The 26,022-nt window shown below is 40.2% G+C and overlaps 2 protein-coding genes across 4 annotated transcripts; both read left to right on the top strand.

Annotated features, from left to right (window-relative positions):
• Window positions 1-3,408: 3,408 nt before the first annotated feature.
• LOC121296090 (probable G-protein coupled receptor 142) lies at window positions 3,409-12,659 on the top strand. Its single transcript, XM_041221281.1, has 3 exons — window positions 3,409-3,571; window positions 9,340-9,494; window positions 10,324-12,659. The coding sequence occupies exons 2-3, from the start codon at window positions 9,356-9,358 to the stop codon at window positions 11,262-11,264; spliced, it is 1,080 nt and encodes a 359-aa protein (XP_041077215.1). The 5' UTR covers window positions 3,409-3,571; window positions 9,340-9,355; the 3' UTR covers window positions 11,265-12,659.
• A 2,310-nt stretch (window positions 12,660-14,969) lies between these two features.
• On the top strand, window positions 14,970-25,612 carry LOC121296634 (G-protein coupled receptor family C group 5 member C-like). Of its 3 annotated transcripts, none has more exons than XM_041222390.1 (5): window positions 14,970-15,338; window positions 20,551-21,612; window positions 22,804-22,904; window positions 23,377-23,505; window positions 24,312-25,612. In XM_041222390.1, the coding sequence occupies exons 2-5, from the start codon at window positions 20,568-20,570 to the stop codon at window positions 24,342-24,344; spliced, it is 1,308 nt and encodes a 435-aa protein (XP_041078324.1). In that variant the 5' UTR covers window positions 14,970-15,338; window positions 20,551-20,567; the 3' UTR covers window positions 24,345-25,612. The 3 variants fall into 3 exon arrangements, with proteins under 3 accessions (XP_041078324.1, XP_041078325.1, XP_041078323.1); XM_041222389.1 differs by having other exon boundaries at window positions 14,973-15,488; XM_041222391.1 differs by lacking the exon at window positions 23,377-23,505 and having other exon boundaries at window positions 14,972-15,488.
• The last annotated feature ends 410 nt before the right edge of the window (window positions 25,613-26,022 follow it).

Here is a 26,022-nt window from a genome sequence, read left to right as displayed (position 1 = left end):
TCAATGTACCGGCACTTGATTGGCTGAGCTATGAAAGCAGGGGTGTCCAATCACGGTCCTGGAGTGCCATGTTTAACAGGTAAAACAGGTTTAATTTAGTACAATTTAGATCAGCGCTGGAACAAAGACTCATGTGTGGAAGGGCCAATTTTGGCCACCCCTGTATTAAAAGCTGTATCTTGAGAACCGCAGGTTCTGATGAAATGAAGTATTGCATTTGTTATGAAATTGTACTTACTGTAGAGGCAGGTCCTGGGGACCTTTGTTGTGTAGTATTTGGTAACATAAAACATGGTTTTATGTTACCTTGTAAGTAATGCTGACATAACCTTTTTACATCTGCTCTCTGCCATGTATGCAAATTAATTGTGGAAATTTCAAAACCACAGTATTATGTAATGTAGTGTTGAGTGACTGCTGGCATTATGCAGAATTATAGTATTCTAAAGTATTATTTTCACATGGGGATACATCTAAATACAGCAGGTAACACCAGAGACACAGCCCTATACAATACAAATAGGAGCTGATCAAAAAAAGCTGGAGTTTGCACCCTTAGCGTTAAAAAAAGACCTTGCTTTTAACATAATTTCAAAGCTTGTGAGTTAAATGTATTCATTTTGTTCAGATTTTTCTTTTTTTAATTTCACTGCTTTTTTTTTTTAATTCCAGCACTGCCTGTTAATGTATTTTGTGGAGCTTGCCCCAGTATAGCTGATTTCTAGAAGAATCTGATCATTTACAACAAATCAGACACGAAAGCACACCAGAAAAGAAAGAGGGCGGTTACTAGAGAACATGGCAACTAAGCCTGAAACAGAATTACTGGTAAAGCCTGACTTCTTGTCCTTGGAAGGAGCCATTTTTCTTGTATTGTTATAATGCAAATGCATTCAAGAACAATTTATTTTATAGTGATATATTTACTGTATATGACCATTCATAATATATATATTTGTAGATAATAATGTACGCATTTGGGAATTATTTGTATTAAAAAAAATATATTAGAAATACTAAACAAAACGTAACAAATTGAACGACAAATGTTTCGACTGAAGGTCTTTCGCGATGTTTTCCAAACTCAAAACGATGTCATTGAATTTATCACATTTCATTTTGTGTTTCTAAATGCAGCGCTGTTTGAATGTTTAATAGTTACGAGTGGTATATCAATATGCAATTTAAATTCCAATATGTTAAATAAAGGAAACTACTACCAGCCCACAATGTATATGTTATGGGTACGCGGGGTCATTATGGGTCATGCATATTTCTGTTTCGCGTCCGGCCGGCAGTTTGTTCTCTCTTCTTTTGAATGTCCTGAGCAATGTGCTTGGCCAGACTGCCGTTATTAGGGTAGTATGATCGTTAGAGGTCAGTCCTCTCTCTGGTGACGGGTACTTCCCAAAAGCAAGCCCCTCCTTCCAAAACCCTCGCCCTCTCAGAGGTCCTCACCCTTCATTTTACGTGGCATGCAATCGCAAGCAATAGGTTACGGATGTAACCCTGGTTCCCTGAAAGAGCAGATGGCCGCCAAATCAATACTTTTGGGATACTCCTGCTTGTCAGGTATTCGCTGAGCATTTTATATCAAAGCTGCTGATAGGCCCCTCTGTGGAGTGACATCCTCGGTCCTGTCAAGGAGGCACCTCTGAAGAGGGCCCATGACGGAACCACACCTCTGGTAGAGTGCGCGGCCATCCTCCCAGGTGGGGGTAGGCTGGCATTAGTATACGCAATCGAAACCGTGTCCACAATCCAATGTGACAGTCGCTGCTTAGAGAGCTCTTGACCTCGGGTCCGTTCACCATGACAAACAAAGAGCTGGTCAGACTGACACAGCGCTCTTCTTCTATCCACATAGCGTCTCAATGCCCGAACAGGGCAGAAGGAATTTAATATCCTATCCTACTCCTCCGCGAAGGGAGGGGGATGAAAAACCTGATTCAAGTGAAATGCTGTAATCACCTTAGGGAGGAAAGCAGGGTTCGTGCCCAACACCCTGTTTCCATTGTCCCAAACACGCATACAGAAACAAAGCATAGACAATGCCGGTAGCTCACTGATGCGCTTAGCGGAGGTAATAGCTAATAGAAAGGCTGTCTTCATAGAGAGATACTTCAACTCTGTGGCATGTATGGGCTCAAACGGGGCCTTAGTGAGAGCCTCCACTAACACGTCTAGACTCAATTCAGGGAGAATGTCCTTTATAGGAGGTCGTAACTGCCGAGCACCCTTTAGAAAGCAGGTCGCCAGTATATGAGCACCCAGGGATACTGAGTCAATGGGAACACAGCATGCAGATATGGCTGCTAGGTACAATTTCAATGTAGAGGGGGATTTACCCGCCTCTAACAGAACTTGCAGAAACTGCAAAATAATCACTATAAGACAATAAAAGGGATCACGACCTATGGCCATGCACCAATTCTGAAAATATTTCCAGTTGTAGAAGAAGCCCTAGCACTCTGCAGCATACCGATTACAATGTCTTAGAGCCCTAACGTGATCAAACGGTCCTGTTAAGGGGCCAGACCCAAAGTTGGAGTCTGCCCAGTTATGGGTACCAGAGGGTGCCTTTCATCTGGCTGAGGAAATCCATGCGCAGCAGGATCTCCCAGGGCTGGCCTCGCATGTGAAACAACCCCAATTGCTGTTGTGCCAAAAATTACTGGGTCTGATGGCCGCAGCTTCTCCAGCCATCAGACCCAGTAATTTTTGGCACAACAGCAGTTGCACTGTGAACCCTAGTTGAAACAACGCCAGAGTTGCCAATGGCAGCTATTCTGTCATCCAACAGGTAGGCTCGCATCATAAGGGAATCCAGCTGGAGACCCAAGTAGACCGTACTCTGCACTGGTATTAATTGGCTTTTCGTATCGTTGAGGGTGAGACCCAGCCTTGACAGATGCTCCGTCACAATGGCTGTGTGGGCCACTGCCCCCTCCTGGGACTGGGGACAAATCAACCAGTCGTCCTGTTAGTTCATCACCCTGATCCCTCGCAGCCGCAAAGGAGCTAGAGGTTAGTGTTATACTCACCCCACTAACCTGTTCGTGAAAGGCAAAAGAGACTGAGGACTCCGTGCAGTGACTCTTTATTACCTCGGGAGGTGGGACTGAGGACGCCACTCTACGGAGGGGGGTTGGGGGTGAATCATCTGGATTTAGTAGGACTAAACAACCTAGATGTTACAAAGCAATTGGCTTTTTCACCTCTTCACTGAGTGCAGATCAATCCCTGTGTCCTTTCTTCTCTCTCATCCCATGCTGCCTTCCTCTCCTTTTTATTCTTTCTGTACTTCACCTGTCTCCCTCCCTCATCCCTCTAAATCCCACTCCCTCCCATCATCTCTCACTCCCCCTCCTTCTCTCACTCCCTCCTCTCTCTGCTCTCTCTCTCTCTGTTTCTCACTCACTGCAGTAATGATTCTGCAGCTAGCAGCCCGTTTCTTCTCTCTAGACCCTGTGCTATCTCCCCACACAATCCCAAGCTGTGCAGACCATGCAGAAGGACAGACATACCCACTGGCTACTGGACGGACAGACAGACACTCCCAGTGGTAGAGGTAAGAACCAGTTTCTGATAGTAAGGGGAGAGGGTCAATTACTTAAATGTGCATCAGGATATATCTTGACTTAGCAATATAGCAGTTATAATGCACAGAACTGAGCACAATGTGATATTAATTATTAAATCAACAGAAGTGACATGTGTTTGTGGTTTAATTTACTGGAATACTAACTCATCTAAGAACTACAATGCCATCAATAAGTTTAATTGTATCTTACATCTCTTTTACTCAAACCTTTAAACCACATTACGCTTGACTCTATAGTGCATGTAATTATTGTTTACCTTTCATGATAAATGAATGTTTGATATGCAGGGGATTAGGGTCTGAGATGCAAATTGAAGTCTGTTTTATATCTGTATAAAAACCATTGCATTTTTGTTGCATACATTATTGCATGGTTATGTATTGATTATTGGTTGTGGTGCAGATAAATCTTGTCTCCAGAACCCCTGTTTGGAAAAAAAACAGGGGGTTTTAACAAAGATACACCACCATCTATGCAACTGAATATATGCAAAATAATAAATGTGATAATATATTTAGACATATATTGTATATTGCATAAGCGCAATTGCAAGCTTATACAGGAATACAGCAGATGACACAATTTAAAGAAAATGGGGAAAGAAAAAAACATATCTATTTGCTTACTCAATCTATATTGACTTTGATATGCTTACACAGTCAAACAATTTTTTCAATATACATTCGACGTGTAGTGGTGAGTTAATTTGGACAGACCATTGTCCGAGGGTGCCTTGACAAGAAATCCTTTGAAATATACATTTTGATTACATCTGTTTAAACAGACGAAATTCCATAATGCAGCATGGCTAAATAAATAATGTTACAAGAAATAATCTTACAGCTAACTGCACTCATTGAAAATCATCAGGATCTAACCCTTTTCACAAACTGACCTTGAAAAACCACCCAGCGTACCTTCCCTACCAACTGTTTCAATGTTGACCACTGAATAATTAAAAAGTGCTGCCGCAGCAGTGGTTGAAATATTGACACTTGATGCCAGCAAGTCCGTAATGAGAAACAAAGGAGGACTGAGACAATTCACAACTGAAAGAATTTAACAGCAGTGGAGCGCTGGAGCTGTGCGCTGAGTGTTGCAAATAGAGGTTACGATAATTAGTGTCAGAGAGATCTCTCCGAGATCAGATTGGTGGTGATAAGCTTGTTGATTTCTCAAGGGACAATGAGAAAAAAAACGCTTTGGTTCAAATGTTTTTTTTTTTTTTGTTGTTGTTGTTGTTGTTTGTTTTGTTTTGTTTTGTTTTGTTTTTTTTAATTTTAATTTTAATTAATCATCCATGGGGAAAGAGCATTGAGATTTTAAGCATTTCAAAGCATAAGCATAAAAATTATAAATATTTTAAAAAAACAGAACTTTATCTTCGGGCAAAAGAAGTCACCTCTGGATGGGTGAGGGGAAATGTGATGGGGGAGAGGGTTATGTGGCAGAGATTTTGCACCAGCACAAGCATTTGTTTCCACAAGCGTCAGGGCTGCTTTGAACTTTCTGTCTGTGTATTGAAAGCTCAAAAAGTATAATATATCTTTCTGGAGAACGTCTAAAATAGTTTCCTGGCTTCCGATACCTTAGAAAGATCTCTACTGGGATCCTAATGGAGACCAGAAGGTTCTCTAACCAGTATATCCATGTCTGAATAAATTCAAATGAAATCAGTCTATGGCAGCGCCATAGCGAAACTGTAAATCGGAAGTGTGATTGAATAGCGCCATTAAACAGAAGCAAGGGTCATCGATCAGGGCTGTATTGGTTGAATATGCCTCTTAGTACTCATTTTAATTTGATCCAGACCACAGTCAGCAGTTTCGGATGCATCTGAGCTTTTAAAGATGGGTGTAAAGAAAGCTAAACAGGCATGCAGACAGACACCATGGCATGTAAGCAGCCAAGCAGACAGGCAGGTTAGACGTGCATGTAAACCTGCCTGTGCTTTACCTTGCTTTCACAATCCTTTATCATTACACTTTGCCATGACGCTTTTAACACAGTACAACATATAAACGACCAGGTAGGGAAATAATCCTATTAGTGCTTTGTTTCTGTCTCACGGACAAATTCTGAATTCAATTGAGGAGCAACATTAGTGAGGCTGTAATCACGACATCTGTCCAAATCGCTGCTGGGCTTATATATAAAAAAAAAAAAAGCAATGTCGTTAGCGCTGTCCCCATTAGCTTTGTAGTGGAAATGTTACTATTTTCATATTAACTCGGTTGATATTAAAAAGAATACTTAACCCTATTGTGGATTGCATAAAATTCTTATAGGTGTTCCGGGTGGCATACATTTGATTGGTTAAAGCATTTAAACCATTTCTAATAAGATAGGCATGAATTATTTTATTTTTACTAGCCTCATTCTTTATCTTTCATTCTGGGATTTTAGTTTTTAAATTCGTTTTCTTGCATTTAAGTTAAAAAAAACATACATACACACGCACAGAGATATAACAGATAGATAGATATATATATATATATATATAGACACACACACACAGTACTGGCACAAATTAAAGAAAAAACTAATGATTTACAGCGAGAGTAGGGGTGGGGATTGTATTGAATAGATATTTTGATAATTTTTCTCTTCTTTAAAAATATGCTAAGGATTTTAATAAGCAATTCGTATTAATAAGCAATTAATAAGCAATTCGTCTCATGTCCTCAAGTTCAATATATATGCACATGCATATTATTTTAATTTACATATGACAGTATTTGGAGTATATTTATGTTTCCCAGTTCAGATAGAAGCAATAAAGGCATAAAGGCGCTGAGCTGTTAAACATAAGGCTACATTTGCATTAATTCAGTGTATTGTTGTACAAACAGAATAATTGCTGTGGTTTTATAATTAGATATAAACATTTAATGATAATTAAACCAGTACAGGCACTATTTGTAGAGCAGAAGTGAAAAACAGGAAGCCAGATAGAAAGATGAAGGGTGGCAGAGTGACTAGATGGAGTGATAAGGGGCAGGAAGACTGATAAGAGATCATTTGTGTTCACTCTTCCATGCTGTAAGCGGCTCTCTAATGGCCTGAAATGCTTTTACCCCCGATTGTACCCAACCCTCTCTCCTCTTCTGCTCTCGCAATAGACCCCATCTGCTGTTTGGAGGCACTCTGTGTCCACAGTGAGGCAATCACACAGAGGTTCAGCAGGTTTGTTGATTTGTCCATTACTGAAATGAATCCATGGTGTGAAGAGCAATGATGTTGCACAGAGGACAGTATTTCAATCTGAAATTTAGTGAGGAACTGTGCAATCTGATAGTGCCTTTAAGGTTTGGATTAGGGTTATACAGCAGCTCATTGTAAGGACAGCGGGGAAGAAATTACAGAAATGTGTTGTGTCGAGAGAATCAGGACATTTCAAACCGTCACGTCACATCTGTCTCAGGATCTCGACATTTCAAAACACATTTAGATTTGGATGTTCTTCCATGCCTTCAATGACTCACCATAGGTTATTGCATTCCTAGCCCTTACTCTTGTGTTGAATCATCACACATTCCCGACAGCTTTGCCGTCATCATCCCCACACAGAACACAACCCTAACTATATAATCAAATCACCATGGGTAATTTCAACATGAAGCCAGCAAATGAGCCTTGTGCATTCACAAATTAAGACATTCATTGAGCTACTTTGAAGCAAATCAATGCAGGTTAATAAATTCCATTGTAATTGCTTTATCGATGCAGCCCAATGACTAAGAGCCAGTCTGTGCTATGTACTTACAGTATTAAGCAACACTTTGTTTAACTTATTTTCTAATAAAGCAATACAGAATAATGCATTATGTAGGTATTGTGCTGTAATACTTAAGAAAACAGCAGTGGCTGACTTTTCACTTTCTTTCCCTTTGCACTTTGAGGGCGATCAATCTGTACTGGTCATGCTGGAAAGGAGAGGGAGAATATGACCACTATCCTCCAGCAAGCACTGGCTCTCCCTGTACAGAAAATGTTACAGATATCAGCATTACAAGCACTGGCAACACAACCGATCTGGATCTCATATTACACAGCTGGCCTGGTTCCTTAGCACACTGGTTCTGATACAATGAAATGGTACTGCAATGTTCATTCAATCAAACCGTGTGAAACCACAAATGGTACTGTATGTCAAAATGCTATCTCAGCAACCCTGTAATAGTGCCCTGTACACAACCATTGCATTGCCATCGAAGATCGTCTGGTAACGCTGAACCTATTAATGTAGAAGACAAAAAAAAAAAACATAATTCCTAATCTGATACAAACATATTAATTGTACTCATAAAATGCAACATGTTCATTCCAAAGATCAACCGTTTGAACCACCCAATGGTACTGTAGTCAAATTCTGAAATCTCAAAGCAACCCTGTAATATTGCCGGCTGTACACAAACCATTTTGTCAACAGTTGTCATTGTTTGCCAAAATCGGGGGGGCATATTTCGTCTGGTAACCCGCTGAATAATATTAATGTATAAAGACCATAAATACAAAAAAAAAAAAAAAAACATAATTCCACTACTTTTAAAGATTTGATAAACATTAAGGTAAAAATGTATGAAATTGGTAAACACATTTTCATTTACTCGTTTTACACAATGAAAACCCGATCAATCATGTGTTAATGCCAATGCAATAGACGACGATCTCATTAACAATCTTAGACTAACATTTTCATAATGCTCGTGGCATCTATAACCATACTACTAAAAAAAACTGTGATAAAATTAGATAAAATTTGAAGTCTTTTATCAAGCCTTTCATTTTTCTTTTGTAATCTTTAGATGTAAGTAAAAAAATTGGGCTTCCATAATAGGCTACATAAAGTGGATTTTTGTTACTAAGAAATGTATGTTTGTCTTATAAAAATAGATCTGGCTTAAAACTACTGCTTTATACTGAAACTCAAGCTCCATAGTGACCCAAGACAGAGAACGTTTTATTACTTCTTCTGAATAGGGAGTAGCTTAAACAAAGCAGCAATAGACTGTCAGAAATGTTCTAATTTTCTAGGTGCGTTGCTCGATCACATCACTTTGAAGATTAAATCAAGCTCCCCTCTTTGTTATTTCCCCCAAATCATGCTATAATAAACTCCTTCCCTGTAACCAGCTTGTTTGAAAGACTCTCTCACAATGTAGATCACATGGTGATCTGGGCTTTAGATGACAATGTAAACTGTAATGGAGAAAGCACAAACTGTACTATGATCCGAGATCCAGGGGCTCAGTGTCTTCATTCAGAATCCCATTCCCACAGGGCCGGACAGACCTTCAACAAGCACAGAGACAGCGTCCAGCCGAGCTGAGAGAGGGGAAAACTTTTTGCTCCATTAATCAATTGGGCTGGACTCTCTTATAGTAGGGCACTGTAGCATACCACTGCACAGGCAAGCACGGTAAAATAATGAAAACAGAGAAGCACCTTTAAGAATAGATGCGGTTTAAACATTGATAAGTCATCCTCATACAATCGGGAAAGTAGAGAACCCAGTAATGGCGAGTTGCCGTTCTTGGCTCACGTGTCCCTTTGAGTCGGTACATGGGTTGCATGTTAACAGACTGGAGAAGTAAGGTGGCATTTAGATAAGATTTCAGAATACTGAAAGTACACCAGAGTCATTACACAATCCATTGTTTGCTGATTAAAGTGCACTTTAGAACTCTTTAGTTCACTCTTCCATCTTTCCTCCTCCTTCTCTGTGTTGCAGGGTACGCCGGAAGGCGATGATCGCGTTGCTCAACGCTACTTCGTCCAGCCCCACGGGGGGGACCGAGGGGTCAGGGCAGCTGCAAAGGTCTGTCTGTGTACTGGGATTCATCCCTGTCATTTACTACAGCACCCTCCTCTGCATCGGAGTGCCAGGTACAACCAGGCTACACAAGTTACTCTATGCATCCCATCGGAATGCCTTACAAAAATGTATCCCAGCAGTTATATTTTTTGCTAAATTCAGTTTCCATGAAAGCACCTGTAGTTATTAATCTTCCATTCAGCTCTAACCACTAGACCACACTGTCTCCCAGTTTCTCAGCTCTAACCACTGGACCACACTGCTTCCCAGTCCCATGGCTATAAACAATAGACCACCCAGAATATTTTTTGTAGGTTATCAACCTGGGGTAATAAAATGTTTGATAGATAATGAATAAATACATAATTGTTTGTGTAGGTTGGAATTGATTGACACAGTGGGTGTTCTGCCTGTCCTTTCTGAGTTGTAATATTGTAATGTTGGCAGCCATTGATATTTTCAAGCCAGGGTTTTCAAAAACGGTCTTAGGTTCTGGGAGGGAGCAAGGCTTCTTGATCAACCATGAAGTAATGCCCAGAGAGAATATTTTTCGATTTGTATTGCTGCCCTTGGGATGATTGCAATTCGTGGATCAATGAAGCATGCCAATAACAAAAAGGATTTCAGCTCCACTCTAGATTATGTATTGCCCCAAACAAACACACTCACACATTTTTTAATGCCATGCTATACCTATATACCCAGGAGAGATGCATTCACACCCATTCTGGTTTACTGAAATCTAAAACATGGTGATTCAAATCCAAGCCCAGGTTCAAATCCAAGACTAAGTCTTGTTTATTTAAATCTAACCCTAAATGAATTCAGGCGTCTGACATCTATTAAAAGTACAAGTTTTTTAACCTTAGTTGCACATGCTCTCCTTTTCTCCCATTTCAGTGAACATTCTGACAGCAGTGGTTCTCTCCCGGCTTGTAGCCCGCACCCAGAAGTCCTCGTACTTCTACCTGCTAGCCCTGACTGGCTCCGATATCCTGACCCAGCTCTTCATCATCTTCGTGGGCTTCCTCCTGGAGACAGCTGTTTTCCATCGAGAGGTCCCGGAGCTGCTGCTCCACACCATCAGCGTGCTGGAGTTCGCCGCCAACCACGCCTCCATCTGGTCTGCCGTATCACTGACTGTGGACCGCTACCTGGCTCTGTGCCACCCCCTGCGCCACCGGCAGTTCAGCTACCCTGAACGAACACGAAAGGTCATAGCCCTGGTCTTTGTTTTAGCACTTGCTTCTGGTGTCCCCTTCTATTGGTGGTCGGACGTCTGGAGGGTCACCCACCCACCAACAGCAATGGACAAGGTGTTAATCTGGACCCACTGCACCATTATCTATTTCCTGCCCTGCAGTATCTTCCTGGTGCTCAACTCTATTATCATCTACAGGCTGAAGATTCGGCACCGGAAACAATGCCACGAGCAGTGCCAACAGCCAGCCCCGAGGCGCTGCAGCAAAACCACGGCCATCCTGCTGGTGCTCACCACTGCCTTCTCAATCCTGTGGGCGCCACGCACTTTCGTCATCATCTACCACCTCTACGTGTCCACGGTGAACCGCAACTGGCTCGTTCACCTGGCCTACGACCTTGCCAACATGCTTGCCATGCTCAACACCGCCGTCAATTTCTTCCTGTACTGCTTCGTCAGCAAGCGTTTTCGCTCGGGCGTCCGAGACGTGCTCCTGCTGCATGGCGGGGCCCCGCCGGCTCCCCATCATCCCCTGACCCTCAAACCACTTGCCAATTCCCTGCACTCCTCCTGTGATGGCAAGAGACTCAGCACCCCTGACATGACCCCTTCCCATTCTGACCCAGGAATTAGCACATAAACATGGCTTCACCCAATCAATGAATCATAAAGGGACTGTTGTAGTATTTGTACATTGACACTTGTCATTGTTCCTCCATCGCTGTAAATAACACAAATAAAAACATGAAGAGGAGATTAATTACTTCTCAGCATTGGGGTTAGGGTTAGGGATAGGGCTAGTTATAAACAACTGGGGACATTCCTAATTGGCATACATGGTCAGAGTTCGAGAAGGGTTCCATTTTTACTGGTCCAGAGAACATTGAAATGATTGAGTAATATGTTTAAATATTTAAAGTTCACCCGGGGAAAAACAACAATGTATATTCCAGATGCATATACTATTTAGAACCCAGTTTAAATAAAAAGCATGAACTGGAATCATCCTTTTCCATTAGAGCAGAGCTGGACAAGGTTGGACTGTGAGTTGAACACAGCAGAACTGTTGTGCAGATTCATTTTTATAACATGCTTCAGAAGCGTGAATTCTACTAAGGCTGTCCTGCTGATTCGTCCTAAAGAGGAAATGGGTTTATAAAAGCCACCATGTCAAAATGGATATCTCTTTACTTGTGAAACAGTTTTTTTAAAGCCCAGTCCCTCTGTCTAAAGAGCTTAAATGACGCATGACTTTTGCCCTATAAATCCAGATTAAAGGGAATGTCATATAACCTTTGAAATGCCAGTTGTCGTCTGAAGTTTATGTGTGGAGGACTTTGTGTTGATTCCACCTTATCACTGTCCGATGGGGAGGGAGTTTTTATAGGCTTTGGAAACACAGGCGTCCTGAAACACACAACCAACCATCATTATAAAATGACAAAAAATGACCTTTATATTGTGTTCATTGTAAAGTGAAAGTCGTTATCTAGCTACGTTTCTGTTTTCAATTGTCTATTGATATTGTTTATCGCAAAAGTACTATTGTTAGCTATACTAGTACTGTATGCTGTATGTACCATAGTACACTGCCTATTGGTTAAAGTGTCCTCATATACAACCAGGTTAGAAAAAGAAACTACCAACCTGATGTAATGATGTGTGGACAATTCCAATGTGATTTTCCCTTTAAGAGCACAATTTATTTATCAAGGTCAACAACACCACCTTAAAGGGTAGGAGCCACACTACCTACAGTTGTTATACGTATCTCTCCTCTTTTGCATGCGTTACATACATGCCAGTTGCAATTTCCTTCATTTTCAGGTTAGGCCGAAAGGAGCACAATAAATCCAGTCATGCTAGGATAAGTGACCTGTCTGCACCACAAAGCACAAAGTGAGCTGGAACCAATCCTAGCAGATTCAAGCATGCAAACTGAATTACAACTCCTGGTGGACACAAAGCAAACTGCAACCAGCACTGTGGTCCCTGAAAGGGGCTGTGGTTGTAAGTAAAATAAATGAATAAACACACTCAATAAATCTTCTGAACTGAGCGTCTGTTGTTGTCTAGTTAAAGGGCTCACATGCATTCAAATACTCACCACACACCACAGCATATTGTCCTGTTTAATTAACTCTTATTTTTCGGTTGAGAAATTACTTTTCCTATTTGTTAGACGGTAAGTGATTGGAGGGCAGATACTGTGTTCAATTATAGAAACATATCTTTATAAAAATGGAGCACACAGCAGGAGCATGCTGTTTCATTGTAGTATTTTCATAACAATGGCTGGCCTGAGTCCTGCATCAGAGCTTCATGCTCCTATGCAAACTTCTTCACTGTGAAGTCATTTAAAATGTGATTCTGGCCTCTCATTACCACTTAAATAAAAACTGGGTGTATTGATGCCAACACCACCTGCAGCCAAGTGGATGAAGTGAATCTAGAGGGCTCTGGTGCAGTTCACTATTCAGCCTGCAATTGACTCTGAGAGAGCTCTATCAAGAGCAGCCACAGGGAGGCTACCCAGAGATCCTGGCTTTATCAGCACCAGGCTCATTTGTTAACCATCAAAAGCCCTTTTAACACTTTTAAAAATCGACAGCTTCCTAATGAAGCTCTGATTACAAAGCAACAGCTTGACAAATGTTGCATTTTTCCCAGACGAAAATTAAATTTAGGTTGTGGAACTAGGAATAAATAACTGTCCTTTTTAATTCAGAGGCATCTGCAAGACAGGCATATAACATTCTGAAAAACTAAGGCTATATATCAGATCACAGTTTACCAATGATATTATATTTCAACCATAGTTGATGTTTATTATAAAACTACATCAGTGGTTATGCACATAGAGATTACAGTTTTATATAGTGGTATATATTTTTTTATTATGGGTAATAAAACTAAATGATGTACAATTTCTAATTCATACAGGATCAATCACTGAGCAGCTACAAAATAGATTTTCTTTTTTCCTGGTGTGTTTCTGACTGTAAATCTATATCCCAGTAGATAGACTAAGATCGGCAGATCTCATTTGACTTGGTGGTCTTTGTCAACCCCCTAGGTTTTACACAATCACTTCAATTGTTCTTATTTATCTTCTGAACAGCCAGTTATGACACCCGTAACTCCTTCTGATTACCTTTGGTAAGATGCTACCAGAGCCAGCTTTCCTCTGGCTAACAATAGCCAAGCCAGCGGGAAACACAACATGCATGGGATTGATGGTCAGGAGATAATGAGTCAGTAATCAATTAACCAGGTGATAGGTTTTATTAACCCGTCTGTGACAGCAGACACTGGCCAGTGAGATAATCAATCAAATCATTTTCATAACCAACATTTACAGGCGACCAAGGGAACTGTCAATTAGACAGAAAAACCACAGTACATGGAGTTACACTGTATATAACATTTGATTTTTTGCCTTTACATTTAACTGTAGTCATTGATCATAAGGGAGGTAGTAATGTGTTTATCAGCGAGCATATTAAAAGACATTACAGTAACATAGGATAAACTTGTTTAGTCACAGTAACCAGAGAAAGGGAGCACTCCCCTTTCTGGTAGTTACTTATTATACATCAGGGAGCATATAACCTTCCCCGTGGCAGGACAATGGCCTGTTCACAGATGAGGGGAGATCACCCATGGTTGTTATTAATATCAAGGTGGTACCTATAAGAATGGGAATCACTAATCAATTAATTGGGTCTGTCACCCACTGTTTATTACAGTGCAGATTGGTTACTTTGATAGAGAATTTGAGGTGGTAACAGCCATTACACCTGACCCTGCAGGTAGAGTACCAGGCAGTGAAGTAACAAAGATAATCCACTAGATGGCACTGAAGCTTTCTAACTTGCTCTGCTCTGAAAACTGAATGAAATTATTTAGCAATGATATACAGTATTTACAGAGATGGAAATACGGCTCATATCGCATAGCAGTTTCACCAAGTTTTACTATGTGCTTAATATGAGCGCCAGTGAATAGGTAACAAGCTCAGGTGTGTCTTAGTAAACTTACAGTAAAACCAGGAATGGATCCAACTGCAGTGCAATTGGAGTTTTATTTCCATCCATATATCACATATGTTACCTTTTAAGTCTGTGATAAAAAATGTGATCTATATTCACTATAAGAAAAAAATATCAATAGAAAATCCATAATGTTAAAGAAAGAAAAGAAAGAAAGAAAGAAAGAAAGAAAGAAAGAAAGAAAGAAAGAGAGCTGCGTGATCATTCTGCAGGTGTGAACTGGCGCTAGTCGTGCACTGTGGTGGGAGGGCTGAGCGTGGGTAGGTAGCTGCCAGAAAAAAGGGAGGGGGTGAGAGAGGGATGGAGACTAGTGAGGGAGAGATGGTACCATAAATGCACTAAACAGTACAAAGGGAGCAGGACTGGGAGTGAGCCACTAATACTAAACTGGCACTAAAGTTGCCAGTTTAGTAAAGGCAGAAAGCAGAAAGCTAGAGACAGGTTGACAATAAACAGAATTGGAAAATTAAAGTACCTACCTGCATAAAAGAGGAGCGACTTAAAAAAAAAAAAAAAAAAAAAAAAAAAACTCGATTAAGTACATCTGATTAGTTGGCCAGTACTACGTTTTTTTTTTCTTCATTTTAATCAAGGACTTATCCGGAGTATAGTCAGACACGGAGGATAACGGACACCGCGGGCAGACTCTCGCCATTGGCCAGGTGATAAACCGACTGCTTGTTAACTTGTACAGGTTTGGTGTACGCTAAGGTTTACCTTCATTTGAGGTGCGCCACCGACAAGCAGGCATTGAAGTCGAGAAAAAAAAATTACCACACACTTTAAACCTATTCCTACCCAAAACTACGCAGGTAAGTAAAGCATTAACCTGGTGTGTATGTTGATAACACCCGTGAGCGTTAAACTTCTAACCTTATAAGGGCACGCTTGTTTTCAATGATAGTCTTAAATTCTTGTATTGCTGTATCACGCATAATGCTATTATGTCCATATTGCTGTATTATATATTTTTTTATTCACTGTGCCTTATTAGATAGTGGCTAATAATAGTTATCTCCGTTTTGGCTCAGACTGAAAGTGTTGGTAAATGTTGACACACAAATCAAGTTTAACTTAACTTTTAACTTTTAATTTTGTAACTTTTTCAAAAGGTCATACATATTTTTGTTAAGATACGGTTTATTTCCTTTTACTTCTTTGTGTAAAGACACTCATTTTGATTTCGATTTATTAAAAAAAAAGTAATAATAACATCGTAAACATATCAAATAAATTGGTGGGATTCGTTTTATTTTTAAATGCATATATATGTGTGTGTGTGTGTGTGTGTGTGTGTGTGTGTGTATGTGGATATATATATATATATATATATATATATATATATATATATATATATATATATATATATATATATATATATATATATATACATGAATATTTATTTTTGAACAATTGTTTATCCGCTCAGATGTATCTTGGTAGTAAATAACAGGGATCTGTGGTCCCGCCTGCAGACTGATTTGATTGATAGAGCTGGCAGCACTTCGAATTTGCTAGTCCTATTCCACACTAAGGAATACACGGCAGACTTGATGGGCACTATGCACAAAACCTTAAGAAATGTTTTTGTTTTTGTTTTTTTTTTTTTTTTGTTTGTTTTGTTTTGTTTTTATGACAGTTTTTTTTTTTTTTCTGAAAAGTGTTTGAAAACATTTTCTTCTAAACGGTGGTTTGTAAAATGAGAATAAGTAAAGAACTGCAAATTTGATTTAGCAAAATGAGCTTAACAAAACATAACAAACGTCCCTTAAAATAATTCTTTATTTATGTTCCTACATAAACTCTTAGTCAGCGAGACAATAAACTTTTTAATGATAATCTTATAGAAAAAATAAGCTTTTAAGATGACAAGCGTTTGAACCAGAAGTCTTTTTCACTGTCTTCATTAACATTCAAAAATATGTAACGGTGGGAGAACCACAGAGACTGGTTAAAGGGCTTCCCAAGCCGTGCCTTTCCAGTCAGAAACCCGAACGAAGACACTGAGAGAGACTTCTGGTCTAAACGTTGGCCAGAGAATTCTGCAAGTTCCTTTACAAACGCAAGTTGTGTTTGATGTCTTATAAAGCGTTTGCACACATTTGGTGGGTACAGTTAAAGCAGTGTTTCATAGAAAATCATCTAAAAGGAAGGAAGTTCAGTGTTTAAAAAGGCTCCTTAGTGAATAGGTTGTGCTAATACAGTAAAAAAAAAAAAAAAAAAAAAAGCCTTTGAACAAATACAGGCTTGCAAACAGATCTCATTGGAAATATCCTGGTTATATGTATACATGAATAATTACTTTTGATACCATTAGCAACATCTGCCAGATTTCCATATGCTGATATCAGAACAAAAGGAAACATGTTAATGTTGGAACGGCAGGAGAAATTAATCTGTCAGTGTGAGGGATGTGCCTGGGGAGCTGGGGGAGGGATGAGCGTCTCCATTAAGTGTTGTCTCTGTTTCCAAGGTGAAGGCATCACTTGGGGGTGGGGTGATGGCAGACAGACGGACAGACCACCCATGCTCCTAGCTTCGGCTCAGTGATTGAACTCGGTCCTGCTGCTGTTTTTATGTTTAACCACTGCAGATTTGCACTTTAAGACAGCTGCAGATGATCTGCAAATCACTCTGACCTTGAGGCTATTTATTCAAATCTATGTTTTAGCTCCAGCCTGTAGCCCTTCTCCAAGTTTATTGTGGTATACCATGGCTAAAGTAAGCACAGTGAAAGCATGGTAAATGGCATAGCGTTGTGTTAAAAGAGCTGTAAAAAATGTGGTCAGCCTCGGTACAGCAATTTAACTATTAAGGCGGTCTAACTGTAGACATAGATACAGCAATAACATGGATCTGTCTGCCGGGACTGTTCTGGGTAAATAAATATCCATGGAAATAAATGAATTGCGGTTCGTGTTCTATGTCTGATCTCCTCGCCCCCAGTTTGCCCTTGAGGGCTGGTTTGTGTTGCCATGGCTGGGTGCTGGCTCACAGCTGTGTAGGGATGTAGAAGGAAGAAAGCTCCAGTTTAAACCAGATGCAGTGCTTTTCTTGTAAAGTTATCCACCTAACAGGGAGCACTTTCCAATAAGCATCAGCCTGTTCCCTTCAGTCTCTAGCAAGACTTTTACACCAAGGTCTTTTTTACTTCACAGTGGAACATTTCACAGTGGAACAGCTACAGTGGAACATTTCACTTGCACAGACTACCTTTAATGACTTTACAGCACATGCACAGTGATAATATTGCATGCCGTTCTATATTTAGAACTATGTAAGGGTTGCATTAAATTGCAAGCAAAAAAAAAAAAAAAAATGCATCAAGGGGTTTGTGAACCGCAAAAGCATTTCCAAGGGGGATACTGCAGGTTCTGTGTGCCGCTGTTTTTCCATTGAGACCCTCTGCTGATGTAACCCAGCCCCTGTTTACCTCCCATTCCAGGCTTCCTAAAGTCACACATAAGTACAGTGGTGGTGTTGCAAAGGTCTTTTGTATTATTTTTATTACATTGTGCTTCTGCAAATATGCAATAATCAAGCCCCGGAATCCATCCGTAAAAATAAAACAGCACTTTCATGTCGCATTCTCTGTGCTGCACAATACAGATTTTATTTTCATTCCATGTGGCAAAGTTTTAATCAAAATATAATTATGCAAGTACAAATATTTTGGATGCTTTTGCACAATAAAAATATACGTCATTGATTCATGCACAGTACACGTATTTATCAAAAATAGCAGTCTCTATATTAAATATTATTAAATAAGCACAAAATGCATACAAGAACAAATCAAAAACACCTTCCCTGCAATAATTAAGCCCAGAATGGCTTGTTTCATTGCAGAGAGACCTTTGCATTTTGACCCAAAATGTTACCCTTTTTACAAAAACACATTACTTAAAAAAAATTGCTTAGTAAAACATTATCCAGAAACATTGCAGTCTGGCATTGATCATAATAATGGTTACACCCCTATCAGAGTCAGTGGTACAATCTAAAACTTTTTCTTTGTTAAAAAAAAAAAAAAAGTACGAGACTGGAAGGGTCAGGATTTAAAGCAACAGTACTCTTTTTTTCCATTCATACTGTTACACTGCACTTCTTTGAATGTGAAGGACATCCCCCTACAGGGGAAGGGCACAGCCTAGCATCCCGAGGCCTGGAAACAAGCGATTTCATATATCTCCCACATTCGTATTGATCGATTCTGTTTGTTCGTTCTACTTATCAGCCTTTATTTAACCAGGCTCAGCAGCTGTCAGTAACGGGTTGAAAAGCTAGCCAAAATACACAAGGCTGTAGTACCTCTTACTAAATAAAAGCCACTAATAGATTTTAGTCACCCATAATGAAACTGGACATTGCAATGTAACCAGATGTGTAGGTTTGACCTATTGATCATTGTTTCTTGCAAAGTGCTTTCATGTCATTCACTGTGTAATAGAAGAATGGGTAACACTTCTACAGTTAGCGTCAATACTAACATTTTTTGTTTATCTGTTTGACCAGTCTGTGTCAGAATGCATTGTATTCTTACTGTCGAATGTTTGTAGAAGGCCACTGTTTGTTTGCAGAACCCCCACGCACTTATCCAAACAGTGTTCAGATCTCCTTGAAACTTACCTGAACACACTGAACTGCAGTGTTGCACAATACTGCTTGTTTACTCTATCAGTTACTACATCACTCTATAGCTGGAAACGTTAAACCCACTTTTCAATGCATCTCTCGTTCTTTAAGCCAAACACACTACTGTTTGGAGGAGTAGGAGGTTAGAAATGACCTCTTCAGTATTAGGAAGCAAAATCACAGAAAACACAACTGAGCTGAGGGTATTGGGCACAGCCTTCTTGAATATATAAAGATCCTTTTAATAAGCATTTGAATGAGCTCGAGGAAGCCGAAACCCAAATGCAGAACAATACCGAATCTAGGGCATTTTTGGATTGTGCCCAAACCGAAAGATTTTTTTTAATGTATTTTTTATTTTTTATTTGGTTTGGTTATTTGAGCCTTTATTAAATTTGCAAATAGGTGTCAGTTCGAGCTCCTTTTGTTTAGATATTAAAATGAAAAGTACTGTAGAAATGTAAATTGCATTGTTTTCTCAGCACTGTGTCTTAAGTAGGCCTTCAAAACAGTACTGAGTTAAAAGTTAATTTAGTTAAAAATTAACAAATGAACTGAGCTGAAATGTTAATAAACAATGAGCTTCTGAGACCAAGATGAATCCTGTTTTAGTGGAGTAGCCGGAGGTTAATGGGTCTAGCACTCCATAGTCCAGCATTTCCACCCCCATAGTTTTGTTTTAAGAACCCCTCCAATCCCATTCAATCACCCCCCATCTGTATTTACATACAGGATGGCTTCTCTTAGGTGCTCTGTGTGATAAATCCATCGACATACACACTTCACTGCCCTGTGAAAATGCAAATCCAACTTTCCCCTCACTGCTGGAAAAAGAGCTCCTCCACAAATCTGTATTTGTTTTAAAAGCTTATCAGTGATTTATGGTAGGAACAGAAAAAGTAACCTGCTAGCTAAACGGTTCTCCTGCTAGCTAGAGTTTCTCAAAGCTTTGCCTTTGATCCAGTAAAATGTACATTTCGAAATGTATTTTAAAATAAGTACAATGCAATACAAGTAATCCGCTTATGTAAATAGTGCAGGCTTATATTTTGTTCAGTAATGTTAGAAAATAGTAAACCTGCCTGTTGAGCTTTTTGTAATTTATCACGATACACACCTACGTAATGTCAAGGAAAAGTATAATTTATGCACTTGAGTCATTCATTGATATGCAATGGAACATATCTCCTTTCTAGATCCTTCTTATCACCCACTTTGTGTCTTATTTTGTTATTGTAGACATTGGGAGCATTAACATGGCCCCTGCACTACCCCAGCACTTCCTTCTGGTGGCGCTGCTGTTCCTCTTCCAGTGGACTGCACCGGTGGTCAAGGCTCAGACCAGCCCATCCCCTCCATCTGGCTGCGGACAAAACGTGAACCCCCTCTACTACAACCTGTGTGATCTGACTGTGGCCTGGGGGGTGGTGCTGGAGGCGTTTGCCGGGGCGGGCATGGTTGGCACCTTCATGGTTATTATCGTGCTGGTGGCGAGCTTGCCCTTTGTCACGGATGGGAAGAAGAAGAGCGTGGTGGGGCTGCAGGTGGGATTCCTGCTGTGCACACTGGGGCTGTTCGCCCTCACATTCGATTTCATCGTCAAACCGAACTTCTCCACCTGTGCCTCCAGGCGCTTCCTCTTTGGCGTCTTGTTTGCCGGCTGCTTCTCCTGCCTGCTGGTGCACAGCATCCGTCTGAACCTGCTTGTGCGGAAGGACGATGGTCCGCGGGGATGGGTGTTGTGCCTGGGCGCCCTAGCTCTCTGGCTGGTGGAAGTCATAATCAACACAGAGTGGCTGATCATAACCATAGTCCGCAACGCCCCAAACACCACCGTTGTGGGGGACCCGTGCTCCTTTGCCAACATGGATTTCGTCATGGCGCTCATCTACGTGATGGTCCTCTTGTTGGCCACCCTAGTGTCCAGCGTTTCCGCCCAGATGGGCAAGCACAAGCGCTGGAGGAAGCATGGCATCTTCATCCTGCTGACGGCCCTCCTCTCTATAGGCATGTGGGTGGCGTGGATCGTGATGTATGTTTTTGGGAACAGCAGGGTAGGGAGCTCCCTTTGGGATGACCCCACTCTGGCCATTGCTCTGGTCTCCAATGCCTGGACCTTCCTTATTTTGTACATCATCCCCGAGCTCTGCCTGCTCACCAAGGTCTCTGAAGCGCAGCCAAGCTACGGAGATGAGCTGTACCCCACCAGAGGGGTGGGCTACGAGACCATCCTCAAGGAACAGACATCCCAGAGCATGTTCGTGGAAAACAAAGCTTTCTCCATGGATGAGCCAAGCACAGGTACGCAGCATTCGCTTTCCCAATTTATAATCAATCCATTGGCGGTGCCTGTTGGGCTTGTAGAGTGTAAATATTTGGAACTAGGATTGAAACCCAGGATCTACTGTCTCCTAGTTCTGTAGGTGACTGATGATTAACAAAATCATTATGAATTCACAGACTCTGTTTAACACTGATCTTAGATTGACTTACAAAGTTTTGTAGTTATGGTGTGCTTATCCAGCAATGTAGCGTACAACTTGCTGTATTCCACAATGGAACATGCTACATTTCCAAACATTCTACTAGTTGCATGCTATGCTTTACAGATATCGATTGCTTATGTACTTCATTAATTAATTTAAAAGGATCCCCATATGGTGTAGTTTTCAAATGGAATGCTAACAATATGACAAAAAATCATTAAAACATCAATATGATGTGGACAGTCTCCACATGCATGATGTTTAAAACTGATAAAAGACTACCATGATTTAATAACTGCTATGATAACATAATATACAGAGGACACTGGCAAAATCCAGAACTACAATGGAAACATTGTTTTTTCTGTCATTTGAGGTCAAGCCAGAATTAAATCAATTATTCTCATTTCCAGCTAGATAGATATCGAACCTTCTCCTGTTTCATTGTCCTGTACTACTGTAACCGTGTGAAAAGAATAACAGAAAACACAAGCTCTGTGCTGCAAATAATAAAAATGAATGGTGAGATAGTGTTTAAAATAGAATTGTTAATGTGTACTTCCAATCTACTGCACGTTTACAAAGAACATCAACCAACTACAGAACACGTGCCTGTTACGAGAACATTTCTAAGAAGTTTGCTCCGTTCATCGATCACTGATGGACCAGTAAAACACTGAGAGATCTGGTTTATCGGTCAGTCACCAAATTACTTTCATAATCAGCAACAGCACAGTTGCACCCCATCAACAATTGTGCTAATGTTGATTTGGAGTAAATCTAGCCCAAAGTGTGACTTAAGAATGAGGGCAGAGCACAACAGGGAAAAACCTGAATTAACTGGTCGCCAAAGACAATACACATCTTAATACAGATGGCTGCTTATTCAAGGTGCCCCCGCAGTCACTTGAAAGCACAATCTCCCTGACTGCAAAGACAGGTTTCAGTGTATTCTGATGTGTTTCACCTTCTCTACATGTAACCACATTTATTTCTTCCTTTTCAGCTAACAAGACTGTGTCCCCGTACTGTGGTTACAACGGGCAGAATCGCAACTGTGTGTACCAACCCACAGAACTCGCATTGATCAGTAAAGGCCCTGAACTTGTAAGTTTTGTTTTTATAAATGTTGATTTATCCACCCTAACCTACTGATATAGAGGATTCCTAACCTGTGTGTACAGTCTGCATGTGTAATTCATTCAGCTCAGCAGTCTTGGCTTAAATCTCTCGTCTGTGAAAAATTCCCTCAAATTAGGCTACCCATTTAGTGTATACATCCACTGCTCTTTAGATCAGTTCAATACACCCCATCTTTTTCTGCACACAATTCCAGAACAGCGAATTATAATTTCGCTGTGATGTTTTTAAAGGAATATTTTCAAATCCACACATTTATAAACTAATATATATATATATATATATATATATATATATATATATATATATATATATATATATATATATATCAAAACGGGCTGTGAGTGTCTCATTTGGATTTTAACGCTGCCCTTTTCCCTTTCCTTTTGTGTGTCTGTTTGCTTGTGCGTGTGGTTCGGTGCATGCTGCATGTGTAAAGCACTCGGAAGTGCAGTACGAAGGGGCTATCCCACGGGCCAGTGTAATCTCCCAGCCGGCAAGCAGCAACAACTCCACTGTCCGAGCTGAAGACGCTGCCTCCACAGCAGGGCAACAGAGGAATGGAAGCGTACGTGAACTGAACAAACACTCACCTCTCGGTGTCACCTGACCGTCGCCTCTCTCTCTCTCTCTCTCTCTCTCTCTCTCTCTCTCTCTCTCTCTCTCTCTCTCTCTCTCTCTCTCTCTCGCTTACCCAGACCCCACAAAAAAAGGCTCTTATTGGCCAAAAGCTATCGACGTCATTCCTGTTCACTTGTACAAAGAATGTAAATGTGTAAATGTTGGGCATGTAGTTATGCAGTACAATTTCTGGATATTATTTGATCTATTTTACATTGTTAATAGATCAATAGTTATCTGATACCAGTGTCAAAACAACTTAGGTGCTTAGGTGTAATAGATAAGGCTACATTCTCAAAAGACATTTATGTTTTTTTCAACGTTCTCGTAAAGTGGAATCGTGACTTGATCCACACAAAGCCTGCAAACATGTGCATATATAATTTATTTATTTTTTACCTCATTGAGTCTCTGTAAGCAAGGCTTTTCTTATCACTTCACTTTCTGTCACATGGGACTTCACCCTTTTACTTCCTGTCACATGGGACTTCATTGCTTCCGGTCACCGTCTAGTTCAGGACCAGACTTATAAGCTTCTATTCCAGCGCAAAACTTTTAAATGGTCAAACCTTTTTACTTGGTCAAGCACCTATTAAATCCATGTGACAGGAATTTTTTAGAATATGTCTTTATGTATGCCTTTTTTTATGTATTAATTAGGGAAGATCCATTTCTGATTACCATTAAACCATTGCAGTTTACAAAATGGTATGCCAGTAAAACTTACAATTGCTTTTTGTTTTCTTCTTTTAGGGAAACAGCTTTTATTCCAAATCCCTTTGGTAAACATCCTTCAGACTTCTCAACCTTTTCCAGTGATGCAAATACTCCCAGCTGACCCTGTAAAGCTAAGACTTTTTTTTTTTTTTTTGTGGTTGTTCCCTTCGCTGCTGGCCCAGCCTCAGGGCTTGGTGCACTGGGGGTATGGCAGATTCCTCTACCGATACAGAGAAGGAGCGACAGCGCAATATCCTAGCTCCTCACTCTCTCGCTGCAGCCTCACACAGGAGGAGGCAGGGGGTCCTTGGGGATCATCTCAAAGGCTGTGCCTCTCCATGGATGCTCTCTGTTAGCTTCTTACCAGCCTGGCTTCGGTATGAACGGCTATAACAAACCCCACAGACAAGGCGCTTTTTTTTTTATTATCAAAATGTTAATCGTAATGTGACCAAAAAAAAAAAGATTCTTCGTCCAGAATAGTCAGAGGTATTTCGACTGGGATTTATCTTTTGTGAAAAAAGAACTGATGTGGCAGTCAGCTAGTGAGAGGGAGCGGGTCAGTGGGTATAAAGAAACTCCCACCCCCTTCCTTTTAACCCCTTCTCTCCTTCCTGACCGTTGAGGTTTTTTATTTATTTTTTGCTTCTGGTTTGGACTTTGCCGACCAGTGTGACGTGGACAGCCAGACAAGGAGGAGGAGATCCAGGGTTTCAATATCTAGGACTGGAAGCAGCTTGCTGTTCTGGATGCAATACGCACCCACATGCAGCAGTAAAGGTTCCCTGAAACCATGAAACCACCAGTACAGAACCAAGACAAAAACCAGCGTATTCAGAAAGCCAGGTTGGCTGCATCAATAATGCAAGCACACTGTAGTGCTCCATGAACGTAAAAAATACACAGGGTTCAAATAACACATAACCAGCAGTTCTAAAATGCCTGTCCAGCTGAAGAAGTCCTCATTGCTCTCCAGATACCCAGAATATGGCTGTCACTTCACCAGCAGTTGCAAACAACCCATGGGACCTGTGATCTGAAACTCACCTTCTGTAGTATGATGTGCCTGAGGATTTAGTAGGGAGTGTAGTCTTCAGCCTCTCCAGCTGTTCCCCAGAGTGGGAGTGCCTTACATTTCAGTTAACTGAATTGACTGTTTTTGTTTTATATAATTTTCTGTTATGTTAACTAAGAGCTTGCTTCAATGCAGTGTTTGCGAGATAGCGGGGGACGTCAATTTAATCTTTTCGAGTTTGTTAAACAAACTCTTACCTTTGTGTTAAACTGGGGGAGTAGGAAATAAGTAGAAAATAAACCATCTATCTATCTATCTATCTATCTATCTATCTATCTATCTATCTATCTATCTATATATATATATATATATATATATATATATATATATATATATATATATATATATATATATATATATAGATATATATATATATATATATATATATATATATATATATATCCAATATACATTTGCATAGTAGTCAGATACAGATACAGATACATTTTTAAGGTGGTATTGGTATACTATAACTAAAGACGGTATTCCCGAACAATCAGTGAAAGAAAAAATATAACCTTGCAATACCACCTTAAATCAGGTGTCTCAACACTGAGACGTACTTTTTTGCATTAATTTATTTGCTGAAAAGTTAATTGAATTGGGCCCAAAAGCTGCCGTGAATGAAGAATTAAAATGTAATGGAAATTTTATTACTTATTTAAAAATATG

Source organism: Polyodon spathula, chromosome 21 (assembly GCF_017654505.1).
Source record: "Polyodon spathula isolate WHYD16114869_AA chromosome 21, ASM1765450v1, whole genome shotgun sequence".
NCBI classification, from domain to species: Eukaryota; Metazoa; Chordata; class Actinopteri; order Acipenseriformes; family Polyodontidae; genus Polyodon; species Polyodon spathula.
This window is presented reverse-complemented; position numbering and strand designations above follow the sequence as displayed.